General features: G+C 44.3%; 2 protein-coding genes across 6 annotated transcripts in view; both read right to left on the minus strand.

Annotated features, from left to right (window-relative positions):
- The window catches only part of OGT (O-linked N-acetylglucosamine (GlcNAc) transferase), a 44,308-nt gene extending 22,625 nt beyond the window's left edge, over window positions 1-21,683 (minus strand). Inside the window, exons 1-12 of one of the 3 annotated variants that reach the window (XM_090061728.1) lie at window positions 21,374-21,681; window positions 16,272-16,422; window positions 14,522-14,765; window positions 11,072-11,140; window positions 7,906-8,022; window positions 4,782-4,861; window positions 2,511-2,706; window positions 2,057-2,197; window positions 1,735-1,835; window positions 1,397-1,550; window positions 1,194-1,295; window positions 651-830 (exon numbers count right to left, since the gene is read on the minus strand). In XM_090061728.1, the coding sequence (XP_089917854.1) occupies window positions 651-830; window positions 1,194-1,295; window positions 1,397-1,550; window positions 1,735-1,835; window positions 2,057-2,197; window positions 2,511-2,706; window positions 4,782-4,861; window positions 7,906-8,022; window positions 11,072-11,140; window positions 14,522-14,765; window positions 16,272-16,422; window positions 21,374-21,410 (1,572 nt within the window). In that variant the 5' untranslated portion in view covers window positions 21,411-21,681. Of the gene's footprint in view, window positions 1-650; window positions 831-1,193; window positions 1,296-1,396; window positions 1,551-1,734; window positions 1,836-2,056; window positions 2,198-2,510; window positions 2,707-4,781; window positions 4,862-7,905; window positions 8,023-11,071; window positions 11,141-14,521; window positions 14,766-16,271; window positions 16,453-21,373 lie in introns of all 3 variants that reach the window. The other 2 variants (XM_090061727.1, XM_090061729.1) reach the window with 2 other exon arrangements.
- A 673-nt stretch (window positions 21,684-22,356) lies between these two features.
- TAF1 (TATA-box binding protein associated factor 1) overlaps window positions 22,357-24,196 on the minus strand; it is a 60,932-nt gene continuing 59,092 nt past the window's right edge. For all 3 annotated transcript variants that reach the window (XM_090061725.1, XM_090061724.1, XM_090061726.1), the window contains one exon: window positions 22,357-23,011. In XM_090061725.1, coding sequence (XP_089917851.1) covers window positions 22,792-23,011 — 220 coding nt within the window. In that variant the 3' untranslated portion in view covers window positions 22,357-22,791. The remainder of the gene's footprint in view (window positions 23,012-24,196) is intronic.

The raw sequence follows: 24,196 nt of genomic DNA on the forward strand, positions 1-24,196 counted from the left end.
GAAAATAAAACATTAAATGTTTTAAATTTCAAATCATGCAAGCATCATAACAAAGGGGCAAACTCCCACACGTCACACAGCAGGACATCAGAATCAGCTGGCCAAGCAAAGAAAGGGCCTCTATTCAACTCAACGACATTTGTGTGTCTGACTCTCAAAGTTTTGACAGCTGTCACTGGTTGGTTTCTGAACTTATGGAGGACTGCAAACTTCACTGTTCATGTGGGCTGAACTAGGGTTGTCCAACTTTGAAGCAGCTGGAGGCTGCACCCCCACCCCCAGGCCACATTACCAAGGGCCACACCAGCAGGAACCAAGGTCCCTGTATTGCTTCCGTTACTCTGCCCCACTGCACCATACATACAGGTGTCCCCCCCGCTGCACTCCACATGCCTCTAGGCACCTAGGCTCACCTTTGACTCCCCCACAGTGAGCTCCTCTGCCGCTCCAGCAGCCTGGGCTATGACCTCCCCAACCCCTGCAAACTGTACCATGCTGCACTGCCCCTTGGTCAGGGGCACGTAGTATGGAGCAGCCAGAGCAATAGGGGAAAGCAGTGGCTGCGTGGGAACCCAGGAGCTGAAATTTAACCCTCAGGGGCCACATGAGGCCCACAGGCTACCAGCACCAAACCACACAAAAGCTCCTACCTTGTCCAAACAGAGATTTCCATGTCTCTCAGCAATAGCCTTCCTGAAGCTGTGAGAAAGTGGGTATAGCATGCTGTGATGAGGGTGGACAGAAGGCAATCTGTTCTTCTCCAACTGATCAGCTACAATACTAACCAACTTTTTCATTCTTTCATCATAGTCTGTCCAGTCACAGACAATCTAGAAAGGGAAAAGAAAGCCCTGGGTTGGCATAAATTTAAAACAGAGATTTGTTCAATTCTGTTTACATTCAAGTAGGATGGATCCATGTTTCTCCGTTACATGGAAATAAGGTATTTCACAATTTTTTGTATTTAACTGCAAGCCTCAGCTACCCTAATAACTGACAGGGTTGACATTACTGCAGCTCAATGAAGCAAGCAAGCACTTCTCCAGAAGAGAAACGACTGCAAAATTATCTTCTAATTTAAGATTTGTGTCTCCTCTTTAAAACAGTATGATACACTGGCTGTTTGACATGGACAGTCTTGGTATATGCAATCAGTGTAACTCCTAAGAATTAGTTGCAGCCCTTCTCCTCACCTGCAAACAGTGGGCCAAGTTGCAATATGCATCCGGAAAATCAGGCTTTAGTTTCAGAGCAGTGCGATAAGAAGCAATGGCCTCTGGTATATTTCCTGAATCCTACAAACATAGAGGAAGTAGTCAGCAGGCAAAAACAGACTGAAGGATAATTTGCCAAATGCATTACTGAATTATGAAGTCAACCACGAATACAGTTATACCTTATGAATAGAGGCTAAGTTGCTGTGTGCATCAGCAAAAGCAGGATTTATCTGGATGGCACGGGTGTAACACTGTAAGGCTCCCTGAACATCCTGCATCTCCTTTAAAGTATTTCCCATATTAGAGTAGGCATCTGCAAATGTGGGGCTGATTCTAAAATTGAGAAAAACACGAACACAAGAGCTGTCACTCCAGGAAATCCCATTTGAGTAACTGTCCAGTTACAAGGTTTGCATAACACTGCATAAACTACAAATTGCAGCATTAAGCCATTTCCTGTGCATCTATACAATGTTCCTGTTACCAGTCTTTGGGACCATTAAATGCAAACTCTTACCTAATAGCCTCTTTGTAGTGCATCAAAGCCTCCTGTAGCTTTCCTTGCTGCTGCAGAACACTTGCCAAGTTTGAATGGGCAGCAGCAAACTCTGGAAACACCTGCAAGACAACCACACAGACAGCTAAGCTTGCCCCTTAGATCTGCCAAACACACCGCATTACAAAATGTTTACTTTGTGCTCTCCTTGGCATATCATTCAGCTTTCACCAGAAGAATCACCAGCTTTATCTGCTTCTTTACCAACAAGAATGATCTATGCCTTACAGATTCTGAGCTACATACCTGTATGCTAATTCTTTATCGTCACATTCAAACATACCTCAAGAGCTTTGCGGTAAAGGCGGACAGCCTCCTCAATGTTCCCCTGTTCCCGCTTGATGTTTGCCAGGTTATTGAGAGAGTCTGCATGTGTGGGACACAGGCGAAGAGCTGTATTGTAACATTCCTCTGCTTCAGCCACCTTGAACAAAATTCCATTTTTATTACTATGAAATATTGAGTAAATTAAGCAAGCAATGGAAATACTGTTTGATATGGTTACGTTTGTGAAAACACTGTTTGTGAGACTGGCATTATTACAAATGCCCATATTTAAACAGCTCTGATGAGAAGACTTTGTTCCTATTATTTTCCTACAAGTTTATAAACAAACCAACCAAATATTAAAAGACAGCTTTCCACCTTATCAATGTTCATTATCACTTGGGGTCCTAAAACAAGCATCAGCAAAACTTTACATAAATAGCAGACTAAAATGAAATAGAAATACTTACACTGCCTTTCTCCTTCAGAGCATTGGCCAGATTACAGTATGCATCAGGAAAATGTGGCTGCAGCTCAATAGCTCGACGGTAGGTGTCTATTGCCAGATCGATCAGTCCCTGCTCATAATACACACAAGCCAAGTTGCCATGCACAACTGCATGATTAGGACTCAGACTCAGGGCTCGTAGATAAGCTGCTACAGCTCTGTAATGAGAAGTGCAGTTAACATTTATATGGCTAACATACGACAGCACACAATTACTTGTACCTTCATCTCAGTCATAAACGACATGCACAGAAGAGAATAGTGTTTGTGACCTCTACTGCTTTTTAACTGAAGACATGAAAAAAGCCTCTTCTACTGTGCAAAAGTAACAACTATTGGAAACAAGAAAGAGGACAGTACAGAAATCAAAACCATAAAACTCAACTAAGACAACAAGTTATTTATTCCAACTTTAAAACAGCAGTTCAAAACATGCAGGAGAAAGACACTGTTCCTCAGCACTTATCTAAAGGGAAACATCCAATCCCCCCTTCCAACTGGGCTCTTCAGGATGACCCTTTCTACAAATACACACCCTAGATGAAATGTTTATGCTCAGCACCTAAGCATGAAATTTCCTGAGAAGCAGCACACATTACAGCTACAAGTGCACCCAGCCTTGGTAGTCACAGTCCCAAATCTGGGGGTGAGCACATAAAACACATTTGTTGATCACTCAGGCTCTGTTTACATGACAGCTCAGCTAGTTTCTCAGCAGAGTTAGTCCCTCCAGGAGCTGTGGCACACTGATGCAACTGCAGTGCTTCCTGTAACTATGCTGGGATAGCTCAGCACTCGACTGATGAGAGGCTGAGGGACCTGGGGCTACTGAATAGCAGCCTTCAATTCCCTGAAGGGCGGTTCCAGAGAGGATGGAGCGGGACTGTTTTCAGTGGTGGCAGGTGACAAAACAAGGAGCAATGGGCTCAAGTTGCAGCAAGGGGAGTTTGGATTGGATATTAGGAAGAATTCTTACTTGGAGGGTGGGGAAGCACTGGAATGGGTTACCCTCCATCCTTGGAGGTTTTTAAGGCCCAGCTAGACAAAACCTTGGCTGGGATGATCTAGTTGGGGATGGCCCTACTTTGACACGGGAGTTAAACTAACTGACCTCCCAAGGTACCTTTCAACCTTCATTTTCTATGATTCTATCTCCGCATGGCACTATACTGTCATAGAGACCTACCCCAAATGCTTCCTTCAGCAAGACTGAAACAGTGCAGAAAGGTGGCAAGAACAAGGAAGTATGAAGGCAAACATCTTACAAGAAGGAGTTACCATGCTAATTAACCATTCTTTCAAACAAGATGGCATGAATCTTTGTGTCACGAAAAATAAGGAACAACCCACAAACAACCTAAGAGTTCACTCTAAGAAGCCTTACTTTAATGACTGGAAAAGCCTCTCTGAGAACTGAACATTCCAAGATTAAATCTAAAGTAAGACTGCATGGATAAAAGAATGAACCTCAGATACCTGTCCTGCATGTCAGAAGGGAGACTTTTCTGAAACTTGCAGCTCAGCCTATCTAAAAGCATGTCTTACAGGATACGTCTTGTTGACACTGAGATTCCTACTAGCTCCTAAACAGCTAGCATGCACAATACACCATTGCGATAGCTTCTGGACTAAAACTGAGCCACTTTACTCCTGTTAACTCTATAGTTCTACCTGTCCAGTTAAAGACCCAGGATCTCTCACACAGCACAAGGCTGTACTTGGTCTCTCTCTTGCAGAAATGCAGAACATACTTATTATCACACAGGGAGCCATTATACATGAAGTACAACTTAAAACCAAAGGAGTATCTTCAGCCATGTACAAAAAGTATCTATAATGAAAAGATTAAATTATATATTATGAAAGCCTGAAAAAACATAGGTCTAGTGGACAAAAAGACTGTTGGCAAATAATCTAACTACATATACTTTCCTAGTAAAATTATAGGTGAGAAGCTGAAAACTTCTCAAGCAATATAGCAACAGTACAGGTAAGTATTTCACTTTTTGCAATGATAAGAAAGAAGTGAAGGCTGGTCAGGGCAATGTTCATTTATATATCCCAGGGCAGTGAAAGCTCCAAGCACGTATTCCAAGGACATTTACTTCATGTTAAGTGATAATTTATTCAGGCAACAATTGAGAAGGAAAAAAAAAATCAAGAATGTAACATATATTCGGATAATGGTTGGAGGAAATGCTGGAGGAAAAGCTCTTAGATGCCATCTGCTTACCTGTCAAATATCCTTGCCTCCTTCAGAACATTCCCCAGATTGATATAAGCATCCAGAAAATTTGGGTCAAGTGTTACAGCCTGCAGAATTTTAAAGAAAAGTAACTTACGCACCATGTTCAGTGCTTCTACTCTAAAATGTCAGCCCCTAAAAAACCCAAAAGTTAAAATAGAAATGCAACCCCCCACAGCATAAACAATCCTGAAAGAATCCCACAAACAAACCAACAAGCAAGAACAATTCAAAGTAATAATAATCTACACAATTCATCCCACTGCTTCCTGTTGAAAAGTGCTATATTGACACTATCAAACATGAAGTCTGATTTACACCAGACTAAGCAGTAATAATAAAACCATCTTTTACCCAACTCCACCTATGTCTGTGAACTAGGTTCTTTCCAAAGTTCATGCACATCAAAAAGATACCTAATGAAGCTGGTTTACACAAATCTCAGTTTCTGTAACCTTCCTCTTCCCACAATATCCCAACTGTTTGTGATCACTGGGCAAGAAACTAATACTTCATCTTTATAGTTTCATAGTCGGTAGTGTCGGAAGGGACCCGAGCAGATCATCAAGTCCGACCCCAGAAAAAAGTACTGGGGTCAAACGACACCAGCAAGGTGTTCATCTAGCCTCCTCTTAAAGACGCCCCAGGGTAGGAGCCAGCACCACTTCTCTTGGAAGTTAGTTCCAGATCCTAGCCACCCTGACAGTCAAGTAGCGCCTCCTAATGTCTAGCCTGCATCTACCCTCTGCCAGCTTGTGACCGTTATTTCTAGTCACTCCTGGTCGTGCTCGGGGGAACAGAGACTCCCCCAACGCCTGCTGGTCCCCCCTGACTAGTTTGTAAACGGCCACTAGATCCCGCCTCAGCCTTCTCTTGTGGAGGCTGAACAGGTTTATATATCAATGCTGGAAAGCAACTATGGTTTTACCAACAGTAAAACTAGGAAAATTTGGAACTGAATACCTTACAAGAACACACGTATGAATACCTTTCTACACTCAAATGTTTTTCCCACCACTTTCTCTTAATGCCCCAAAGATGAATTGCATTTTAGGTCAACTGTTTTACCCCAGCTCAGCAGACCAATGATCTCTCCCTGTTTTGAGAAAAGGAAGTTACTTGCTTGTTACTGGAGTTCTTTGAGAGATATTCTCCACATCCACAGTCTCACTGTAGGTATATTTCATGGGATGGGACAATGACACACACAGAAAAACAAAGACCAGTGGCAAGCTGATATGCCAACTCAGGGATCCCTTTTCACGATAAACAGTGGGAATCTGCCATGAAGGCTCAGATCCTACCATCTCTTCTTGCCCAAACAATTCCATCAGAGATCAACAGAAAAGATCTTGTTGCCATGAGCTCAAAGGTACCCTCTTTATCAATGAGGCTGGATTTAACCCCACTGTGGAAACAGGTTCATCACAGGGAAAAACAGTGGTCAGTTTCCTGAGAAACCTGATGGATGTTGAGTGACAGAACGTGCACCATCCATGACTGGCATGTGAAAAGCCAGAACAGCTGCTAGGTCCACTTGAACTAGGGTGATAGTAATATCAGCGTGCATGAATTCCAGCAGACAATCCAGTTTAATCTGAAACAGGTAATTTGGTCAAGCTAATACAATCTTCCTAATACTTCATGTAAAACTCGGTCCATTTCACCCCACTGGTAAGTCTGCTTTAGTAGTTTTCTGCTGTGAATCTTCAACCTGGACAGAGCATTTATTTTGCAACATCCAGAGTAAGAGATGAAGGGACCATAGATGCAAGTGAAGAACTATCTCCCCCTCCTAGGTTAGCAGGAAGCTTACCCTAAGTGCCATACTGAGTCAGACCAACGTTCCATCCGTTCTAGCATTCTGTCTCTGACAGTGACAAATGGTAGATGCTTCAGAGGGAAACTATGTGAACAGGGCAAGTCTAGAGTAACCTGCCCCTGACACCAGCTATGAAGGATTTAGGGATGTCAGTAGATCTATATCCCCAACTGTTCTATTTATTAGCTCCCAAAGAACCAGTCCTCCACAAATTTGTCTAATCCCTTTTTGAACCTGGTGATACTGTCTGCTTGTACAACCTCAAGTGGTCACGAGTTCCACAAGTTACCTATGTGAAAAAGTACTTTTTGATGCATTTCAGACCTGCCTCCCGATCACTTGAGTGGATGCCACTTTTTGTATTCTGGGACTGGGTGAATAACAGTTACCCATTTGTTTTATCTATACCCTTCAGGATTTTATAGACCTCTATCACACATCCCCTCTCAGTCTTCTCTTTTCCAAACTGAAAAGTCCTAGCCTTTTCAGTTGCCCATCATTTGGCAAAGTTCAAAAGAATAAAGAATAAGACTGAAGATGCGATTTTACGTAAGTTTAGTCTGTCAGATACTTTCACCATTCTTACTAGTTTTGTTACAAGAAGTGTTATATGAACTTGATATCTTCCATTCCTATTCTCTATAAAAGCATCAGAGGATTAAAAACAACCTAAAAAGTCTTGGGAACTAGGAAAACAACACGTAGCTTAGTATCACCTGATTTTAGATCATTAAGGATCTCAAAAGAAGAGCATTAACGTTTCAGATTATATTAAATTAGGAGGTATCACATATGAGCAAGAACAGGAATTATAGATGTTACTCTAAAGAAGTTAGCACCCTAGAGAAAGAGGTACAATATATGACATTGTTTTCTTTAGCTGCTCAATAAGAGGTAAATATTTGGATACATCTCCCTGTCAAAAGCCAATTTAACATTCTAAAATTGTTCTAGCAAACATTGCTTAGTACCTGAAGAACATTAAGATTGCATTTTAGAAATTAACTGAATAAAGCAGTTTTTTCCCCATAAGAATTAGGGATGGGAAAAGCCAAGTCACTTTTGCCATCTACTTCCAGAGCAGGACTGTTCCACCTCCCCTTCAATAGCATCTGGGAATCCTTACATGCGAGTAAGGATAAGTATGAGGGGTTTTATGCTAGTAAGTAACTACCCAAAGAATTACAGGTATAGACTCAAATATTTCTATCAACCAGTAAGGTGCTTATTACTAGGTAGACAATACTCATTAGAATACACTACAGAAAAATGACAGGCTTAAACAGTTACCTTTTCAAAATGATGAATGGCAAGCCAAATTTCTCCTTGAGCATTAAAAACGCAGCCAAGATTACTCCATGCTACCGCAAAGTTTGGTTGAGTCTCTATTGCTTTCAAATAACAGGCCTTGGAACAGTTAACGATAGATACAAGGGAAGGGGAATATTTGTAAAAAAAAGAAAAGAAAAGAACAAAAAAAACGAGAAAAAGTAATTGTCAATATTCCTTCTCCAACCAGCCAAAAGTGACCCTGCAGTATAGGCTAGCTTGCGCCAAAACTAATGCGCTGTAAACAGCTGCTGATCCTGCGCCAGCGCAAACCAAAACCCAGGTGCAAGCCCACCATTTTTCAGTTACGCTGATCTTTAGGTAACATCCCTTCAGAGACTAATTCACATCAGAAATGCACTACGTTTATAAGGGCATTCTTCTTGCTAAATCATCTCTCATTCTAGCCTCTTTCATTATCTAGGATATATCAAAATATTCTCCACCAGCTACATGCTCTCCCCTGAACAAACATCTTACGTCAAAATGAGGAAAAAAAAATACTTCAAAGTAAACAAATAGTTTTAAAACAAAATCTAGAAACAGACTATTGAAAAAGCATGGCAGCCACTCTTGAATATTCAGCTGTCCTTACTATCAAAGGTCAAATGAAACATGGATGTTATGTCCTACTCTCCACCTCCTCATCAATATTTATTTGCTAGGCTACCATCAGCCTCAAAACCTCAAATGACAGGATTGCATGAAGGTTTAGGTCCCTGTAATGCAAGCGCAAGAAATCGCTGGCGCATCCTAACAGCACGCCGCCACGCTATCGCTGCAAATTGCTGTGCTACGTATAATGCCCCTAGATACAGTGAACGGCCAACCAGAATCGTTAATCTACCAGACCGGTGCATGTAGAAACTCCCATATTAAATTTGACATCTGGATGCTAAACATGTTACAACCCGATTTTATCCAAAAGGCTACAGCCTGGAGCTTCAGCAGCTACCCAATCAGAGATTAATTATCGAGTCAACCGTTCACAAGGGCTTGATCGCACGCAATGCGCATTACCGCTGCGCAGCCTTTGCGCTACTGCAGGATCACAGCGCATCATCAGAAGAGCAGAACGCTGCAATCCAAACAAAGAAGAAAAAAAGGAAAAAATGAACAACCAGAAGAGTTAGAAGCTTTTACTATTAACTATCGCCAATTATTTCTTTTTCTTTTCCTTTTTAACATTTTACTTTACTTTACTTTATTTCTTTGAAAGAATTGTGGCTAGTAGTATAAAACATTCTTACATTACATGGTTGTAAATAAAATATTTTAAGCTGTTTCTGAAGCCACAAGACAGAAGATTCAGGCATGGAGGCAAATGGTTTTGCTGTGGCAGTTACAAACCCGTTACCATATTTCTCATCATGTGACTTTTCGGTGCGTTCCTTGCTGGAAGAGGAGGAGGAGGTGTGTGTCTGCCCTAGATCCAGGCCTCGAGCTCCCTTCAGCGAGGCACCTTACGCATGGAATAGGAGGTTTCACCCACCTGAAACCTTCTAAATACAATATCAGTGGTGAAAAAACCAAAAACAAGAGAGAAAATAAAACAAGATCATTAGTAAAAGTTCAACAAAGCAATTGCAATTCTTTGGACATGTCTAACACATGGAAATGAGGACAATCTGTCTGTAACATGGGAGTCATGCAGAAGGGAGAGGGTTAATCAGGGCAACTGCATACAGCAAGGCTTTTTTTTTTTTTTTTTTTTTTTGGAAGAAAGGCTCTGAAAGTTCTATAAAGAAATTAAATTTTAGTTCAAACAGTAAGGAACTTGCTGGCTTGATCTTTCAAATGCACTGATAACCAAAGAAATACATTGCAATTTACTCAAGGTATTTTTCTTGTTTAATGAGTTCTCACAAAAAACAAAATAACACTTTCAAGCTAGGTGTCTCCAGAGCTCTGAAACAAAGAAGTCAGCAACCTAAGGCAGGCGCAGTGTCTTGGCCTATACCAGTCACACTAAAGCTGCAGCGAAGTGCAATTCATGTTAGCTGTCCGCTTGCTGGGCTGAGAACCAAGTGTCTTGTTATAAAAAAAAAATTGTAATTTATGATTTGCTATTTAAGAATATTTGCAGCTCAGATTCAAGCACTGAGTTATGCTGGTCTGTGAAAATATCCATTCAAGTTGTCAGAATTTATGAACTTTGAACCAGCACTTCTATTACCCCATTAACAGATGGTACTTAAAAGTAATACCCCTCCCCAGCTGGTACTGCAGCCAAACAGACAGCTACGCTGTTCATACACTCCACTTGTTAGCATGCGCGTGGGGCTTGGAGTGACAGACTGGGAGTCCAGAGTCATCCTGGTTTCTCCACACTCCTCACCCCTGCAGCGCGGACGCGTAAGGTGGCTTGTAACATGACAATTTCATTTTACAATCAGAGTTTTAATATGCCAAGAGCTTTAAACCCATTTTGATGTTCAAATTGGCAGTTTGGTAAATGCAGACTGCTAGAAGCCACCTTTCCACTTTAGCAAGTTTTCTTTCGATCAGTTCATTTCCCAAACAAACCAGCTTTGTCCTTCTGATTCCTTTTTTTGGAAGAAAGCATTTAAAAAACAAGTTATTTGGGGAACCAAGTACTGAAGACAGAATCACTTACTAGCCTTTCTTCCACTATAAAAAGGTGAGGGAAAAGGTTAAAGAATAAAATCTTTAAATGCCAATATTACAGGGTAACATTTGGATAAAATTCTTCTCCACTTACAAGCCACAAAGGACTTTAGAAGAGCAGCATTTTCAATAGCACCTGCATCGTATAGGGATCTTGAGCTAAAGAGGCTCTCTGCTTGGCATCAGCAGGCAAGCCTCAGATTTGAAGGCGTGTTATTTATTTCCAGATAAGAGCATGGTGGAGCCCCTGCCCAACACTTCAGAATGGTAACAGATAGTCAACTTCAGCAGAAGGAATCAGTAATGTTCCATTTCTTGTTTTAAAAACATTGAACATGGTCATGTCATATCTTGCCCTGCAACTACTCTGGGGCAATTCAGTGCCTTCAGTTTTCAGAAGTTTCTCGGACTGTTTGTAGATCAGCGCAGATCTGAAGACGGTGCAAAGTTCTAGTTTTCAAAAACACTGATGTTTAAATGTATTCTACTGAACACCTACCTTGGCTTCTTCCAAGCGACCCAGGGCTTTAAGCAGGTTCCCCAGGTCACTACGAACACAGTACAAGTCCTGAAAAATCAAAGTAAGGCTGTCAGCAGCTGTACTTGAGAATACGGAGATCTTGCAAAAGACCCTGTCATTCTGTTAATTCCACAGTACTTATTCAGCATCCTTGGCAACCAATTAAATCAGACTTAATAGCTTTTTTCTACATCTAAGATCATTGATATAGTGGGTAATCATAATCATAACATTCCTAGTGGGAAAAATAAAACAGGAAAATTCTAACCAAGCTTTTAGTTTCATTTTTGCTTGACCAGCATCTTCCACACTTCACCAAAAGAATGGAGATTTTCCTTCTTTTTGAGATGGGCATCTAGCTGTGTTCTCAAGGCTTGTTATCTTAAACTGCACCCTAACAATTGCTTGATTTGTTCAAATACCTAATCAGACAGCAACTTGTTCTCTATAGCACAGTTTCTTTTCTTTGTTCATTCCGAGGGCTGTCTCATTTCACCTACTTTGCGAGCTCTCTGTTTTGCTGTTTGTCACCATCTTGCTTTCACTTTTAACTGGAACTATGACTCAGAAGACTGCAGCATTACTATACTGGTAGCAGAAGGAAGAAGCAAGAGGATGGAGGAATAACTCTTGTGATGAACCCTCAGTAAAAGAAATTACTCAGCCTTGTAATAGGACAAGTCATATAAATCTACATTATTAAATAGTATCTGGCAGCACCCCTGAGAAGCACCTGGGCTTACAATTTCTGAAATCTCAGCACACAATGACAAAACTTAAGTCTAACTAGTGAAATAAGATGGAGTCACAGTCTCGCTACTTCGATTTGTTCGTGTGGAATGGTAGAGAACACGCAGTACAGAGATTCTTACCTCCCTCTATTCATTTTGTTTTAGTCTACCAATGAAAAGAGTTTAAAGGCAAAAGATCTACCCATAACACTACAAGGGTCCACTGCAAATGCTTTATCACACATTTGACTACCACAGCGATACCAGTAGAGAAAGAACCAGCATCCAATTAAACTCCTGTCTTTATGCAGCGATTTGTGCTATGCAACACACTTGACAAGCATAGTTCAGGTTAAATAAAAGAGAGTGAATAATCCAACATGATTTTGCCAGAACAAAATAAGCCCAGAACAGCAACTGCATATCAAGAAAGCCATGATTAGCAAACTTCAAACACAGCTTATTGCTACAGTTTCAGCATTGCACACAGACACTTTCATCTAAGTGACGACTCTGAAACTCATGCTAAGCTTGGGCCTACTCACAAAAGTTAAAATACAGAATACTGACGCTAACTGCATATCGCAAGAGGATGCGAGTTCATAGCTAGGCCATCTGAGAAGAATCCTAGGTTTTTATTTGCCAACGTAAGGGACTGTCATAGTTTCATAGTTAGTAGGGTTGGAAGGGACCTGAGCAGATCATCAAGTCCAACCCCCTACCATGACAGGAGAGAGAACTTGGGTTGAACGACCCCAGCAAGGTGTTTGTCTAGCCTCCTCTTAAAGATCCCCAGGGTAGGAGCCAGCACCACTTCTCTTGGAAGTTGGTTCCAGATCCTAGCTGCCCTGACCGTGAAGTCGCGCCTCCTGATACCTAGCCTAAATCTACCCTCTGCCGGCTTATGACCGTTATTCCTAGTCACTCCTGTGAGTGCTCGGGAGAACAGGGATGCCCCCAATGCCTGCTGGTCCCCTCTGACTGGTTTGTAACAGGCCACTAGATCCCCCCCTCAGTCTTCTCTTGTGGAGTAAGAATAGGTTCAGGTTCCTGAGCCTCTCCCCATAAGGCCTGCCCTCCTGCCCCAATCATGCGAGTGGCCTCCTCTGGACCCCCTCCATGTTGTCCACATCCTTCCTGAAGTGGGACGCCCAGAACTGGACGCAGTACTCCAGCTGCGGCCTGACCAGTGTCACATAGAGGGGGAGGATCACCTCCTTGGATCTGCTCGAGATGCATCTGTGGATGCATGACAAGGTGCGGTTGGCCTTCCTGACCGCGGCCCCACTGCCAGCCCATGTTCATCTTGGCATCAATGATGACTCCAAGATCCTTTTCTGCCTCTGCGCTGACGAGAAGGGAGTTCCCCAGGCTGTCGGTATGCTGCTGGTTCTTCCTCCCCAGGTGCAGCACCTTGCACTTGTCAGTGTTGAATCCCATCCTGTTCTCATCTGCCCACCCCTGTAACCTGTCTAGGTCCGATTGCAGCCTATTCCTCCCTTCTAGCGTGCCCACATCCCCCCATACCTTGGTATCATCAGCAAATTTGAACAGGGTGCTTTTTGCCCCCTCGTCCAAGTCGCTGATGAAGATGTTGAACAGTGCAGCCCCTTGGACTGAGCCCTGCGGAACCCCACTGCCCACATCCCTCCAGGTCGAAAATGACCCGCCCACCGCCACTCTCCGGGTGCGGCCCTCCAGCCAGTTGGTGATCCATTTGACCCTGTAGGTGTCGACACCACAGTCCCCCCAGTTTCTTACTGAGAACAGGGTGAGAGAGAGTGTCGAGCGCCTTCCGGAAGTCCAGGAAGACTATGTCTACTGCTACCCCGGCATCTAAGGATTTGGTGACCTGGTCATAGAAGACCACCAGGTTGGTCTGACAGGACCTGCCTCGAATGAACCCGTGTTGGTTGCCCCCAAGTATAATCTCCCCTGCTGGCCCCTCATGGACATGTGCCAGAATAATTCTCTCAAAAAGCTTACCCAGGATTGAGGCAAGACTAACCCCGCTAGATATTTCAACATCAAGTTTAAGCCTAGTTACTCAAATGGCTACATGTTTGCCAACTCTTTTATACTGGAAACCAGTAATGAGCACTCTTAGCTGAAATAAAAATACTTTTTGCTATAAGAAAGCAGCAAAATAACACCAATCTAATAAGCAACAACAGCATTACTTGCTACTTTCCCTTATTACAAATAACTACATGTAAAGGTTCCAAAGAACCTTAGAACTATTGCAAAGTATAATTTAAAAGGTTTCCAAAAGTTAAATAGTAGTGCAATTTTCCCAGTTCTCAAACCAGACATCAATGTCTCCTCATTCCCTTACTGATTTCTTCCAATTAGGTCAAAAATATCAAGGTGAGTTCAGATGAGACAAGTGCAAGTGGCAGGGCAGAGGGGGGACACCCATATTCCTGTCTTTGTTAAACCAATTACAAAGACAAGCACAGAACTAGCAGTATTACAGAATTCCAAGAGGAATGCATTCATAGACAACTCAAACAAAGGATGAAATTACCTTTCAAGAATTACAAGTAAAAGAGTTTTAAGAATTACAGCCCAGTATGCATCATTCATTGCTCTATGAGCACTTGCATAATCCAAAAGCAGACAGAAATCTGTCATGAAGTATCAAACCTTCTTGAAGGTTAGGTTAAAAAAAGTGAATTCCATAAACAGTGTTACTTACAGGATTGTACTGAAGGGCAGACACATAGGCCTGTACTGCTCCTTCCATATCACCAGCAGCTACCAGTGCAGCAGCCAAATTAATATAGCCATCAATGAAATCTGGTTTGAGACGCAGCGCATGCCTGTAATGCTCGATAGCTTCTTGCAGCTGCCCACGTTCCTTGTACACATTTCCTAGATTCGAGTAGGCTTCGGCCAACAATGGGTTTTGTTTAATAGCCAAAGTGCTGAAGTGAGCAGACCTGGAGAAAATTAAACAGGTTAACACAAAAACAATTTTGTTTTCCAGTGACTGGGATTTACAGCCAAAAACATAAAACAACTAAACCCAAGTTTCCAAACAATCTTGAAAATGGAATCTGTTCTAGAGCAAAATGTGCGTAATATTCTGTGGCTGATGTCCACTGCACCTTATACTGAATGTGTAGCAAGGTTTCCGCTATGGAGCCTAAGATAGGCTGCATGGCTGGGCTCTGGGGCTGGCCTCAATACAGTCCTACAGCTGGGACTTGTAATGAACTTAATCCCAGTCTCAGTCTTGGGACTGTACTGGAATCTTGAACCAGCTCCAATGAGGTCCAGGGGCTGAGATAACAATCAGCTGATTCACATCAGTTCACTAGGCACTTGCCTTACTACTTGATAGCGTAAGGGGGAACCAGCAAGTAGTAATTAATGAGATCCCCAATTGCAAAACCATGTGTCGTGTCCTGCCATGCCACACGTGCAAGGCAGAAAATGCAACTCTTGCAATATGAGAACAGCTCCACTTGCCCCTTCAACTGAATGTGTGCCAGAAGCCTTAATTAACATGCTCCCTGCTTTCCTTTTAGGAGGTAACACAGCAAGGAGAATTAAGTATAGAATGCGTTTCTCCTCCCTGTACCTGAGAAATATTTTTACACTTTAGATAAGTTATGTAAAATGAATCCCAGGCATTAGGGTGATGAAATGCTTGTAACATTAACTCCAGAGACAAAATGTAAACAACTGCACCCAAAGCACACAAAAGCGATGTTTCAACAACAGTTAGCAATTTTTCCAATACTTAAAGGCTACACAGAAAGGCAAGATCAGAGTACAGCACTCGGTCAACTTCCAGGAACCAAGGGATTTTCACAAATATGTTTTCGGGAAAGGTATAAATTTCAGGCACAAACGTGACCCAAAGAAGAATGTACTACATTTGAAAGCCTGTTGAAGTCTATCCCAGCCATGCAGTTGGTCGAATAAAAAGTTATCATGCACAAAAATCCTTGCCCCTCACATATTTCCTTGACCATGATGGCTACAACATCACTCCAACACAACCAGTGACAAACAAAGCAATCCATTTAAAGGAATATATGTCTACCCTGTTCATTTACTTTAGGCACAAAAGCAAAGCTTTAAGACAGCTTAATAAAACTGTTTCAAGGTTCCTTAGTCTGCCTTTTCAGAGCAGTCGAAAAACCTCTTCTAACTTTCATTCACGTAGCCTCTGAAACACTGGAGAAGCAAAGGGAGGGGGCAGATCTACAGAGCCTACAACTGCAAACTGAGGACCTTTTCACCATTAAGAAAAAGTCCAGTAGAACAAGATTATGACTAGTACGCTGATCCTCTCCATCATAAAGAAGCAACACAAATAAAAGTTCAAATAAAATGGAAGTTAGAACATCATTTCTCACAGCTGTGCAGCAGAATTCTCTTTTCATAAGCAGTATATGGACAACACAAAGATATGAAGACACATTTCAAGTCCCTACCTGTCCAGCCTGCGACACTGGAAGTGAATGGACGACAGTAACAAAAGCACGCCAGTATTATCAGGCTCTTGTCGCCAAAGCTGCATGCAATGTCTCTCAGCTGCTTCAAAGTCTCCTGCCTGATATTCACGATGAGCCAACTCCGCTAACCCTTGGAAGGAAAGCATACGTTTCGTTGGTTCTGGAGAATCACCAAAACATTTAAGGGGGGAAAACAAAAAGTTAGAAAATGGAAACAAAAAAGATGTAAAAATATGGTGTATAAAATTAAAGGATGAAAATGTTTGAAACTACATAAAGGACTAGTGCCTGACGCATTAAATGTCTATATCCTGAGCGCAGCCTAGTTTAAGGAATTTTCTAGCATTAACATACATGTTTAGTTCACAATAGACAATTTCCTTCTCACTCTGCCGGAAAGCATGCAAGAGTTTACAATCTACAACATGAACAGGATCGCTTATTTTCAAAAGCACTTCAGACACCATCCCCTGCTTCCCCTTTTGTAAGAGTCAGAAAAAATAAAGAAGATACAAACTACCAAATTGGAAAACAGATTTACGGATACGACACAAAGGAATTCTTTTAAAGGGACTTTGGCAATATTTCATTTCCTTTTCAAAGGTGGAACCTTGTTATGAGCACAGGTTGAACGTGCTTATCCTCTTACCTAAAGCTAAACCCTGTTTATAACGTAAGAAGAGCTTCCAATTTTAACAGATAGCTAAACAAAACAGAAGGAACAGTATATCTGGATTTCATGCAAAGAACTCAAGAAATAACACAGAACAGAAATACAAACTACGTTAAAACAAATAAATTTGTCCCTACTGTCTTGCAGCGTGCACTATAGTCAGTGTTCTCTCAGGCCTTCAAAGAAAGGAGTAAGTAAATACTTATTACATTTTCCAGTGCATAAAGCATATTCTGTCCCCTCCCTGAGGAAAGTCTACAATGAAGGTGCTATATGTGCCACTAATGTAACACAAACTGTAATAACTAATAACTGTTGACAAAAATTAAATACAACTGAAAGTTTTTCCCGCACAGCTGGTACTTCATACAGTGGTGTATTTTATGCCCCAGAATATATGCTATTAATTTTAAGTGGTTACTTAGGCTAGAAAGTGGGATTTATTTATTTATTTATTTTTTAAATACAGGTGCCCGAGACAAATATCACACAAGTCTACTTGGCCATTAAAACCAAAGGCAGTTACCTGACACAGAAAAGACTTCTAGACTGAACACAGACACTATACTGTTAAGCAGAGATTAATCAATCCACTCATCCTAGAGAAAGTTTGCCCTGGTAAGTTTAAGCTCCCTTGGAAGATACTGTATTATCATTATGACTCTCAGGATCATAGTAAGGCAGCGCCAGAAGCGACCTCACAAGGTCATCCAGTTCAATCCCTAGCTCAAGGCAGGATCACCCCAGACTAAACGATCCCAGCCAAATGTCTGTCCAACCTGGTCTTAAAAACATGCAAGGACAGAGTTTCCACAACTTTTCTAGACAGCCTGTTCCAACACTTGAGCATGCTTATAGTCGGAAACATCCTCCCAATCTCCAACCTAAATTTCCTCTAGTGCACTCCCCACAAGGAAAGCCAGTGGCAGGAGATGCCAGGCTGTGCTGCCCCCTGCAGCCGACTCAGGGAGAAGTGGGCAGGGCTTCAGCCAATTTCCAGAGAGCCACAAGTACCATGCCAGCAAGCCAGTTTGGTCACCGTTGGTCTAGCAGCTTCTCCAAATAATCCCCAACCTATTCTGCCATTGCTCTAGGCCAGAGATGGACAAAATGGCAGATCCAGGCAGCAGCTGGACTCCATTTCCCAGCAGTCCCTGCCTGTGCTGCTCCCAGCCCGTCTCCATGGAGCAGTGTGGGCAGAAGCTGCTCCAGGGCTGGGATCTTGCAGTGCTGACAGCACAGGGACAGAGCCACAATCTGCTGCCTACGCAACCCATGCTCATTGCAGGGCCATGCGGGCAGACTGCAGCTCTGCCCTGCTTTCCCCCTCCCCCACCCAGATCCCATGGTGTCCCTGGCTCCACTCGCCCGTCTCACTCCTGGCCGCAGCCCCATTCCCAGCTGCGCAGGTCCCACCCCAGCAGTGGACCTGGGAAGGATGGGCTGGGTTTGGCAGCAGCAGCCAGAAGCTACCGTTGCATGGGGCTGCTGGGAAATGGAGTCCACCATGGGCTAGATTTGCCCACCCCTGCTCTAGGCTGTTTATCTCCTTCCTTATCTGTTGCCAACAGTACTCATCATTTGATGGCTGCCCCTACCTGTAAAGACTTAAGTAAAAAAAGCATTAACTACTTCAGCCTTCCCTACATCCTCCATAGCTAGACTGCTTTCTGCAAGGGACCTATGATTTCTCCAGTCTTCGTCTTACTTTGGACACACTTTTTACTGCCTTCTATGTCCCTTGACAGCTGCATCCCAAATTGTGCCTCAACCTTCCTAATTTTCTCCCTGCATGCCTGTGCAATACTCTTATACTCTTTCCTAGTACTACGACCATGTTTGCATTTTTTACAGGATTCCTTTTCAAGTTCAACTGAGCAAAGAGACTGTACTCTAGTCAGGCCGGTTTCCTGTTTCACGCTCCATTCTTCCATCGCATTGGGATTGCTTGCTCTCAGGCTCTTAAGAGGGTTTCCTTAAAGTACAGCCAGCTCTCGACTTCTTTTCTCCTTATATTTGCTTCCCAGGGGATCCTGTTCTCCAGTTCCTGTTAAACCCCAGTGTCCTTAGTCTGCCGTTCTCCTTCCTTCCTCCACTTAGGATCCTTTAACTCCATCATTTCATGGATGCTGTCACCCAAGTTACGTTCCACCTTCACCACCAATCCCTCTGCTTGTGAGCAGCAAGTCAAGAACAGCTTCCCCTAGTTGGCCCCTTTACTATCTGTATCAAAAAGTTATCCCCAAAACTGCAGCAATTTGATGGACTGCTGATGCATTGCTGTGCTTCCCTCTCAGCAGAGATACCAACTATTCAAGCACCCATGAGAAACATGTCCTGCGATTTGGAACCTCCTGGTTTTAGAGGCCTGTAACCAACACCCACCATGACATCCCACCCTGCTGTTCTCTCGTGACTCTCATCTAAAGGCTTGCAACAGCTCCCCGCCAGTTTGTGCCACATTTCCAGAGACATGTACGCCTCCTCCTTTCTTCCCTCACCGGTCCTTCCTGAACAAGTGATACTCAACCATGGCAGTATTCTAGTCTTGGGAACTATCCCACCACATCTCCATAATCCCAATTACATCTTAATTCTGTGTTTGTACTAGGACCTCAAACACTTCCTGTTTGCTCCCATACTTCTCACACTAGTGGATGAATATTTCTGGTACCTGTCTATCCTATCTTCTCCCCACCCCCAAACATTGCTATGGCTTCTGTAATTGCTTCCCCTTACTAGGTTTTCATCCAGGTCCCCAGCCTCTTCCCTTACTTCTGGACTTTTGCTTTAAGATTATAGGGAACAAAAGTTTACACAACATTTTTATTTCTGCTGTTTACTTTTGGCATTTCAGTGTCAGTTACCCCAGTAAACATTCCTATCTTAACTTGGTTGTTGTTTCAAGAGACCTCAGTGTGCAGTATTTCAGCAAAGCATTTATATACTACAGAAATTCCAGCAAGTCCATTTTCCCTACATGTGTGCAGCTATTCACATACAAATAGGACACATTGTTAAGTGGACAGTGGGTGGGGGCAGGGCATTGCAAAGGGCATCAGGCATAGTATCTGAAGCCATTTATAATCAACTATTTCAAACTGATGGTTTTTGTTTACCTCTATTAAAAGGAGCTTTCTAGCGGTAAATGGTGGGGAAGGAGATGCTTTGTACATGGAGATGAAATGAACTCTATTTTTCCAAAACCGGAAACAACTCCAGCGCATCTCCTGCTGTTCGTGCTTTGCCAAACTACAGGTACAGTGAAGTCTGCACAGCTTGGGAAAATGTTAAGAGGATGGGCCTAGAACTATACCAGGGAAAAACAAAAATTAAGGGCGAGTGAAACCCCATTTCCTATTGGATCTACCCGCCGCAGGCCCCCTACGAAGGCCAGATTTCCTGAGAAGGATCCCTGGACATCACCATTCTTAGGACCTTGAGCTGAGAGGGGAATGACGGCTCACTTAAATCACTGTCATAATAACCTTCCTCGTTCTCTCCTTGCTACCGCTGACCCAGACGTCATCCTTTAGATGGTTGGTATCCAGTATGTTATTTAAAGTTCTCTCGCAATCCCCTATTGCTGAAGATGCAAAACCACAAAGAAAATGAAGCTGATGCAAAACAAGCCACCTTCCTCCTTCGGTATCTCTCTCAATATAAGCGAACAGTGTATCAACCTCCCAGATGACTGGCCATACATGGTATTCTGATAAGAAATAAGCATTGCCTTATAATACTTAACCTGAAAAGTCAAGTGCAACATTAAGATGAAAAATGGAATAGGAAGACAGCAACAGATATATGGAAACAAAATCAAGATGCTCTACTTTTATCTGTGAAGAAAGTTTTTTTTTAGTAAAAAACAGATGAAACGTCCCCTCATGGCTGACTTTTGTCTCCTTTGCAAAAATAAGCAGCCACAATGAGGCAAGATCCAGAGAACGAAGACCTTCAACTCTGGCCCTGTGAGCCGATCCTCTCTGGACGGATCCCGAGAGCGGAGCGGCCGCCTCGCCCATAGCAGCGCCGGGGGGCTGCCCCGCTGCTGAAACAGAGCTCGCGGGGAGCGGAGACGAGGCACACAAGGCGGCAAGGCTCGCCCGGCCCCGGCCCGTCCTCGCGGCGCCGGCCAAAGCAAGGGCAGCCCCGAGCTAGCGCCGCGGCCTGGGGCGGTTTCGGGGTCAGCACGACCCCGCCACCGGGACAAGTGCACGGCGACCGCGGGGGGGAGGCGCAGGCGGGCCCCGGGCCCGAGGCGGCGGCGCGGGGCCGGGCCGGGCCGCGGCCCCTCGGCACCTTCTGGAAAGTTCCGCGGGCTCCAGCCGGGCCCCAGGAAGCGCGGGGGGGCAGGCAGACGTCCGGCCCGGCCCGGCGAGGCGCTGCCGGCGGCGCACGGCCGTACCTGTGCTGTCGGCCACGCTGCCCACGGAGGTCGCCATGGCGGGGGGGGGGGGTCCGGCGGCTCCGGTTGCAGCGCTCCGCGCGATGCGAAATGGCGGCCGCGGACGCAGACGGCCGCGCGACTCGGCCGGATCTAGCTCGGCAACCAAAATAGTGCGTCCGGACACAGCACAAGCTACACTCGGCGTCCCGCGCGGCACTTTCCAAATCCCTCCCGGACCAGCCTTGCCGCTTCCGCCGCGCCGGTGTCCAAGTGGGCAGCGCGAGGACTCAGCAGCGGTAGGACCTTTGCTCCCGTGTCCTTCCGCCGGCCCATTGCGACATCCCGACCTCAGCGCGCATGCGCCGCCCTTCCGCACATGGTGCCCGCGGCCACATCCGGATGCGTCACTGCCGCGCGGGGCCTGCTGGGAGCGTCACATCTCCTCTGTCTGGGCCCCGATCAGGGTGGGGTGGCCCGAGCGCGGAGCTCCGGCGACCCTGGCTCCTAGGGCGGGCGGCGGCTCTGCTTGAACCCCCAGCGCCGCTGGCAGAGGAGAACCAGACTCAACCGCATCCTCCGGGCCGGCTCCTAAACACCTCAACAACGGTGACCTGGCCCACTGCTTCACCCCCCCCCCCCGCCGCAAGAAAGTTTTTCCTAATGTCCAACCTCAACTTCCCTTATGCCACTAGAGCCCATTGCGCCTTGCCCCGGCAGTCCGGCTCCTCCGGCAGCTTTCCAACCCCCCTGCGTGGAGTTTCTCTTCTTCATGGAGGAAGACGAAGGTTGGCAGTTAAGGAAGTCCAGCCATAGCAACCACGCGAGCGAGAAAGTTCAGAAAAGACCTGATCTAACATACACCACTCGGGAAAAACATGGCTCCGGAGAGACCCAGAGCCCGGGCAGGGCACACGGCTTGTTCTCTCTCAGGAGCGTGGCAACAGTTCTGAAAAGATACGCAGGCCATGCATGTATTTTGTTTTAACAAAAGTTTAGTCAGATTTCTTTTAGAGGATACTTTCAGATATTTATTTTTTGACAGATGTGTAAAGGCCGATTAAACAAACCGCACCAAAACCTAAATTTCCACCTTGTTAATATTTGCAAGGATATTTTGTCTCTGGAAAGAACAAGGAGGCACAAGTCAGAACACTGGAATCTTGAGCTGACTCCGGTAACAGACGACCGCCACAGCTGTTCTGCGATGTCAGGAGAGGACTTTTTCCGAAGTTTGTCATTCTCAGTTTAGATGAATGCATAAGATAATGTACAATAGTAAACAGACTTCTCATTAAAATAGAAGTTCTATCCAAGAAAAAACAGGTGCTTCAAATGAGCATCCCATACTGCATTGTCCATGAGTCTGAAAGGGCACACGGGACACCTGTGAACCATGAGCACATATATCCCGTAGCAACAGAGGATGTCTGGGAAGCTCATTCATCTGAGTCCAGGTCACTGTCTCCTGCAATGGAATGAAATTCCTCACTGTCCTCCTCATCCTCAGACAGATGAACCTGGCTTAGCACACTGGGCCCACAACGCTGTTCTTCCTCCTCCTCTTCCTCCTCTTCCGAGACTTCATAGCCTCCAATGCTGCTAAAACTGGTATCTCGTGTGTTAGACTTTGGATCTGGTTCCTCATAGCTGCCATAACTGAAAGAAAAAAATGAAATCTTACTACATTAACGTTTCTGACTGTTCATTTACACTAACACTCTTCCATGGTCCCCAATGATGAAAGCAAAAATGACCATACAAGAGCAGGTCTCATTTTCTCTACTAGTAAAAAAATTCCCCGTCTAAGAACTTTTGCTCTCTAGGAATCCCTTCCCTTCCTGCTCCTTGAATAGTATGATGGGAAAAAGAGCATCCAGCCTCTCAACTCCACAGAACAGCTAGAGGAAGGAGCAGCAACCTACGGCCCATGGGCTGGGCCCAGCCCATGAAACCACTTGATCTGGCCCATGGATGTGGGGCTTTGGTGGTATTTGGTAGTAGATCCAACCAGTGCTACTGCTTCTAGCACCCACCCAAGCTGGGTCATTTCAGCCTGAAGCTTAAAAAGTTTGCTGACTGCTGGGCTAGAAGAAAGCCAGGCCAAGACAAAAATATGGGGTCTACAAGGGGCAAGCTATACACCATGCATCCGGTTTTCAGGCAAACGAATTGCTATCAAAAGATGCGCTGTGTACACTTGCTATCTTTTGACATTCATATTGCCTTTATCAGTTTGTCCTTTAAAAGGGAAAAAGCATCAAGTTAAACAGAATCTGAGGACCTAAAATTCATCTCCTAAAAATCAACTCTTTCCACAATAATAGCATTTAATATAGTCTAAGACTGTCCACAAGTGAGTTTTCTGCTCTTTAACAGAGGCCCTTGCCACACATTACACTTGCTACTTGCCAGGGCAGGGAGAGCCTGGGATCATGATCCTGGGCTCCCCCTGAATCAGCAATAAGGTGTGAAGGCATGTGTGGCATAGCAGAAAGCGCAATTGTGTGGATTGTGCACTGGATCCTATTGCACCTTTACCTGCGCGTCTGGCAGAGGCCAGGCAGTACACAAAAGTAGAGTGTTAAAGCTACAAATCATCTGACCTTGAGTTACCACGTTTTTCTTTTCTATGTAATTAGTGGGGTTTTGGGTTTTTTCAATTTCATAGATTTCATAGACATTAGGGCTGGAAGGGACCTCGGGAGATCATCGAGTCCAGCCCCCTGCCCAAAGGGCAGGAAGTCAGCTGGGGTCATAGGATCCCAGCAAGATAAGCATCCAATTTACTCTTGAAGGTGTTCAATGTAGGTGCTTGAACCACCTCCAATGGCAGACTGTTCC

This window comes from Crocodylus siamensis, chromosome 8 (genome assembly GCF_052110815.1).
Source record: "Crocodylus siamensis isolate JL-2025a chromosome 8, ASM5211081v1, whole genome shotgun sequence".
Taxonomy (NCBI): Eukaryota; Metazoa; Chordata; order Crocodylia; family Crocodylidae; genus Crocodylus; species Crocodylus siamensis.